A 5,648-nucleotide genomic window follows, 5' to 3' on the forward strand; every position below is an offset into this window, starting at 1 on the left:
ACTTCTATGTATGGACATGTTGCTCTCGTCTTTTATGCCTGCTAGCCTTGTGGTCAGGTTCTTTATAAACGGAGCAAAGATTCCTACCACAGACCTCGTTGAAGTCTTCCCCTCCGTATATGTCTTCGCTGTATCCTCTTATAGCGTAACCTAAACCCAAAGTCCTAACTAACAGTAATTTAAACCCTAACTACCTAACCAAATCTTAACTATACTACAACACACAACCTAAACCCTAAAAACTACCTACCTAAATAAACAAATTCACTAACCTAACTATACTAAATCACTAACCCTAACTATCCTAAATCACTAACCCTAGCTAAAATAACATTCATAATAACAAAAAATCGAGAGAGGGAGCTACCTTGACAAGCGGGGACCTTTTGGGGTCACCCAAGCCGAAGGAGATGGCCGCTGGCAGCCTCGCCGTCCGGCGGCGCACGTGAGGCGACGACGGCAACGCCTGGTGCAGGCGACACGGCGGCGGCCACGTAGGCGGTGCGTACGGCGGCGGCGCCTGACGGTCGGCGGCCCCTTGGCGATGGCGACACTGGGCGGAGACGGCGGCGGTGGCGTAGGCGACGGCGGCGTGCGCTGGGGTCGAGGGCGAGGGTGGGCGCAGTGGGGGCGTCGCGGGCTTTTACTGGGCCTTAATGTGCCACCGACGCTGGCGCGTCACAGCCGTGTCAAGATGGGTGGCGCGACAGACCCTCCCATGACGAGCCCACGTCATCCCCCCGCCGCGCCACGATGTATCACGCGGCACAAGTGTTTCGCCGCACCATGACAATAGACGCGGCCAAAAGTGTTAGTTTTAGAAAAAAAATTATGTTAGATTTAAAATTAGTTTACGAAAAGTGTTAAAAAAAATCTTCGGGGACACGCTGCACCGCACCCCACACTGTTGCTGTCAGTGGCTGCGACCGCGAGCCTCGTCTGGTGGGACCGCGCTACTACGGCGTAGGAGTACTCGTACCGCAGGGCAGCAGGAGGGCCTTCCCCCACTGCGGCCCTGTTCATGCGCTAATGATTCTTTTTCGTTACGCTGGGGCGCTGCGACAGAGAATGTAGAATACGGACAGCGTACTGGTGTTGTCGCTGCTGTACCTGTACGTGTACAGTGTACCGGCACGCCCCTGTGGTGTATAGTATCTTTGGATGGAGATCTCATTCATTTCGCTGTCGCAACGATGTCACCGGCGGCATCGATCGACCATAGCATTCATCTACACAGCACAGCACAGCAATAGATAGAAGAGTTTAACCATCATGGCGCCTAACACCCGTGTAAAAACGGGCTCATAATTCCCAGCCGGGATCCGAGGTAAATGAAAACGCATCTGCTTGAGAACGACGGGGAGGAGGAGGGGGCGATTTTTGACGCAGCACTGTCATGCGTTGCGCTGCGCTGCGCGACCAGGTCGGGTCGGGGTCTCACGCGTCAGACGTGACCCGTTCCAGCATCTCGGGGATGATTTGTGTGATGCCGTCCTACTGACGCCGTTTCGCTCGCGGCCGTCTCTTTCCCTCCGTCCCCGCCGGCATCACCCTGCTGTCCTGCATGAAGGGCTGAAGGCGTTCGCTGTGACGACTGATGAGAGGACTGGCGAAACATTCAAACCCGTGTCGGGTCGATGCGTTCGATCGCTGCTGCTACTGCTGCTGCTACTGGCCCCTACTAGGCCCTAGTGGTAGTAGTAGTACTACAGGCGAGGTGAGAGTGCCCTGAAGGTTCTCCCCGTCGGACAGGCACGGGGCAGGCTCACTGAGACACTGACGACCTCGCACTCGCAGTCACGTGAACACCTCTCGTCCTACATAGAGCTCCCTGGATTTGAGCAGGTCTCACGCTCGTCGTACGTCTACGGCAAACGAAAGCAATACACCAACGACTATCGGCAGGGGCAGGGATTCGCTCGCACGCATCAACAAAAGCGACACCGGACGCTGCCCTGAGATCACATTAATTCGACGACGACCTCCAGCCGTCTGATGGCCCGACCCCACACCGCATCGCCGCATCGCCACCGCAGCTTCAAGTGGTCGGCACCCGGGCCACGGAGCCACCCATGACCCATCACGAACTGTGCGCTTGGCAAGGGGGTGCAGCCGCAGAACAGCTGATGGCGGGAAGCTTTATTGAGCGAGCCGGACGACGGAGCACGGACGGAGCATGTACGATGCCCCACTTGCAATGGCCACCCAATCAACTTGGCCGGGCGCGCGCGAGGGCAGCTGTGCAGGCTGTAGGCAGGTGGTTAGTCGACCGACCAGACGCCGTCGAGTTGGCCGAAATTTTTTTATTTTTCAACCCTTTTTTTCGAAAGATTTTCATAAATACATCTCTAACAGTATCCTTTTAAAAAAATAGATCATGACCTCGACGCCGTGACAATTGACGTCGAGATTACACGTGTCGACGCCAAAGCAATTGGCTTCGAGGTCTACAATTATTTTCTGCGTGTTGTTGACGTGGCGTAGACGTGGCATGAGCTGGGCGCCAGTACGACGCTAGTACGCATTTTCCCCTTGCGCCGTTCCGCGTCCGCGTGCGTCAGGCCCAAGCAGCGAGCGAGGTGAGCCCCACGCACGCTGCCCCGCTCCGCCACCGCTACCACTCATGCCGACGCCGTCCCACCAGTGAAGTAAAGACGCCACGCCGCGCGGCGTGAGCGGGAACGGCAATGAGGGCGCCGCTGCCGCAGGGCAGGGGAGCAGGCCGTCGCGCTGGCGCTTCTCTGACTCTTCTACATCGCCGCCTTCGCCCCTTCATCTGCCGCACGCACCCTCGCCTTCCCCTCCGGCTACAGTTCCGGGCCCAGGGGAAGGAAGCGCTCCCGGCGGACCTCGCCGTCTCCTCCATCCCGGTGCGCACCGCGGCCGCCCAACACCCGCACCCTCTGCTTGTTTCGTTAACGGAGTCGTGATGAGCGGTCTGTGACTGCGCATTGATGAGTGCTGACCCCGCGTGCGTGTGTCGTGGGGTTCAAAAATCGAACGGGTGTGCGACGCGCGGCACTCGGAGCTGATCCCGTGCTTGGACTGGCGCCTCCACTACCATCTCCGGCTCTGGCTCAGCCTCTCCCTCATGGAGCACTACGAGCGCCACTGCCCACCGGCGCCGCGCCGCTTCAACTGCCTCATCCCGCTGCCCGTCGGATACCAGGTGAGGGAGAAGCCACCGTGTGTTACATTGCAGAGTGTCGTGTTGCACTTGCACCTTGTTTGTGTTACTCTAATGCTCACACTGATGTGATGTGCGCGCGTCCGCGCGATGCTTGATTAGGTGCCCATCAGGTGGCCGAGGAGCAGGGACGAGGTTCGGAAGGCCAACATACCCCACCCGCACCTTGTTGCTGAGAAGTCAGACCAGCGGTGGATGGTCGTCAATGGCGATAAGATCAACTTCCCTGGTGGGGGCACCCACTTCCACACTGACGCTGACAAGTATATTGTGCACCTCGTGCAGGTTTGAAAATATTCCTGATGTTAATCTACTGCACATGGTTGATATCGTAGGCTAATGCGACCAATGTTTTTTGTCTGTCGTGATAGATGCTCAATTTTCCAAATGGCAAGCTCAACAATGGAGGGAACATCAGGAATGTGCTTGATGTCGGCTGTGGGGTTGCTAGCTTTGGCGCTTACCTTCTTTCGCATGATATACTTACGATGTCTCTCGCTCCCAATGACGTGCATGGAAATCAAATTCAGTTTGCCCTAGAGAGAGGGATCCCGGCAACCCTTGGTGTGCTGGGCACTAGGAGGCTGCCATACCCAAGCCGCTCGTTCGAAATGGCACACTGCTCTCGTTGTCGGATTAGCTGGCTGCAGTATGAAACATCAGCGTTTTGCAACATGGGCACATAACCACTGAACCACACATACCCTCTCTGATGGTGATCTATTTAACCTTGAAATATTATTTGCGGGACATTTGGCATTCTAGAGTAATTCAATATTGGAAGCACATGAAGTCTGAGATACGAAAGGATTCCTTTAGAAATGTTATGGATATGAGTGCTAACCTTGGAGGATTTGCAGCATCTATGAAGAAAAAGGATGTCTAGGTAATGAATGTAGTTCCTTTCACGGAATCTGGAAAGCTGAAGGTTATATACGATCGTGGTTTAACGGGGACTACCGGTAAGATTTTTTGACGTACTTCCCATCTATTTATTTAATTGTTTCAAGGTGGAATTTGCATACCTAGAAATTAGAACTGTTACATTTATGTTCTCTCGTGGCATGCAGATAACAGTTTGATTGCATGACTATAGTCTGCAATTAATTAGCCATAAATATAAATTATCAACTTGTTTTCTCATGGTTGTCCATATAAATTCGTTTTCATGTGTGGAAAGGGGAGGGGTGATATTATCTTGTTTGATTTCTAAGATGCAACCGTGTGTAATTCTTAATCTGTGCAACTAGCATAGTGGCTGCAGTTATAAACATGATTTTCAGAAATTAGGTAGTTTGGCTGTCATATTTTGGAACATGTGGCTGTAGTGTTTGAGCCTTGAGGCCATAGTTCTATCCATTAGAAAATTACCTGCATTGTTATTATGATTACACAAAACCTAAAAACATCAGGCTCGTTGGGGGAAAAAAATGAAAAATGAAAAAAAAGTTAGGCCTATCAACGCATCTGATCCTGGTGCCCTGCCCTGTTGGCTGTTGCTTCTTCTTCTTCTTTTTTTTTTTTGAAAGACCCTTCTTTCCATTTGCATCGTCTTCCGTAGTTGACTTATGCCTGACATGGTGATAACCACTGAAAGAAATTTCTTGTGCATTGTCCCGTTTATTCCTTACTTGCTGTTACATATGGCTGATGCTAATTTTCTTTATCTACGATTTGTTTAACTGAAGGTGTGAATCATTCTCCACATACCCGCGCACCTACGACCTCCTTCACGCCTGGCTCCTATTTTCTGAGATAGAGAATCAGGGATGTAGCCTGGAGGATCTTCTGATTGGAGATGGACCGCATCCTGAGGCCTTATGGGTACGCCATCATCAGAGACAAAGCTGCTGTCGTTAACTACATCAAGAAGCTTTTACCAGCGCTAAGGTGGGATGACTGGACATTTGAGGTGAGACCTAAGAAAGACGCGCTCACAACAGGTGACGAAAGAGTCTCGATAGTGAGGAAAAAGCTCTGGAATCAGTCATTGCAAGATCCGTCGTAGCAGCCGTAGCTCTTGTTTTGATCCTAGTTGTAGTTAACTGGGCACCGGCGAGGTCCTAATCCTCTAATTGTAATATAGTGTTCGACTTTTGTTTTTCCCGTGTGATGAAATGTTAACAGTAGATTAGCATCATCATCAGAATATCAGATGCTGGCTTCAATCGTTAATATACATATTACATAGGCAATAGAGTTTTCATTTCTCTTTTTTCTGTCTGCTCCGACGCTCCGCGTTGCCACATTTCATTAACTGATCAAGATTATAGTGGTCTAGATCAAGTAAAAAAAAACTTGGAAGAATGATTAGATTGAGACCTTACATACTATTGCATTCAATATGAAAAAATAGGGATGCAAGTGGGTTCTCCATGAACCCAAAAAATTTAAATTTATTTTTGGTTCACAGATAAACCCACTTGCATCTCTATGAAAGACAGTACTATACACTACGTGA

The 5,648-nt window shown here is 51.2% G+C and overlaps 1 protein-coding gene across 1 annotated transcript; it reads left to right on the top strand.

Moving 5' to 3' along the window:
• Nucleotides 1-3,069: 3,069 nt before the first annotated feature.
• LOC136492264 (probable methyltransferase PMT9) lies at nucleotides 3,070-4,073 on the top strand. The gene is made up of 4 exons (XM_066488343.1): nucleotides 3,070-3,169; nucleotides 3,290-3,472; nucleotides 3,559-3,677; nucleotides 3,953-4,073. The coding sequence occupies exons 1-4, from the start codon at nucleotides 3,092-3,094 to the stop codon at nucleotides 4,071-4,073; spliced, it is 501 nt and encodes a 166-aa protein (XP_066344440.1). The 5' UTR covers nucleotides 3,070-3,091.
• Nucleotides 4,074-5,648: the final 1,575 nt, after the last annotated feature.

The sequence above is a fragment of the Miscanthus floridulus genome, chromosome 11 (assembly GCF_019320115.1).
Source record: "Miscanthus floridulus cultivar M001 chromosome 11, ASM1932011v1, whole genome shotgun sequence".
NCBI lineage: Eukaryota > Viridiplantae > Streptophyta > Magnoliopsida > Poales > Poaceae > Miscanthus > Miscanthus floridulus.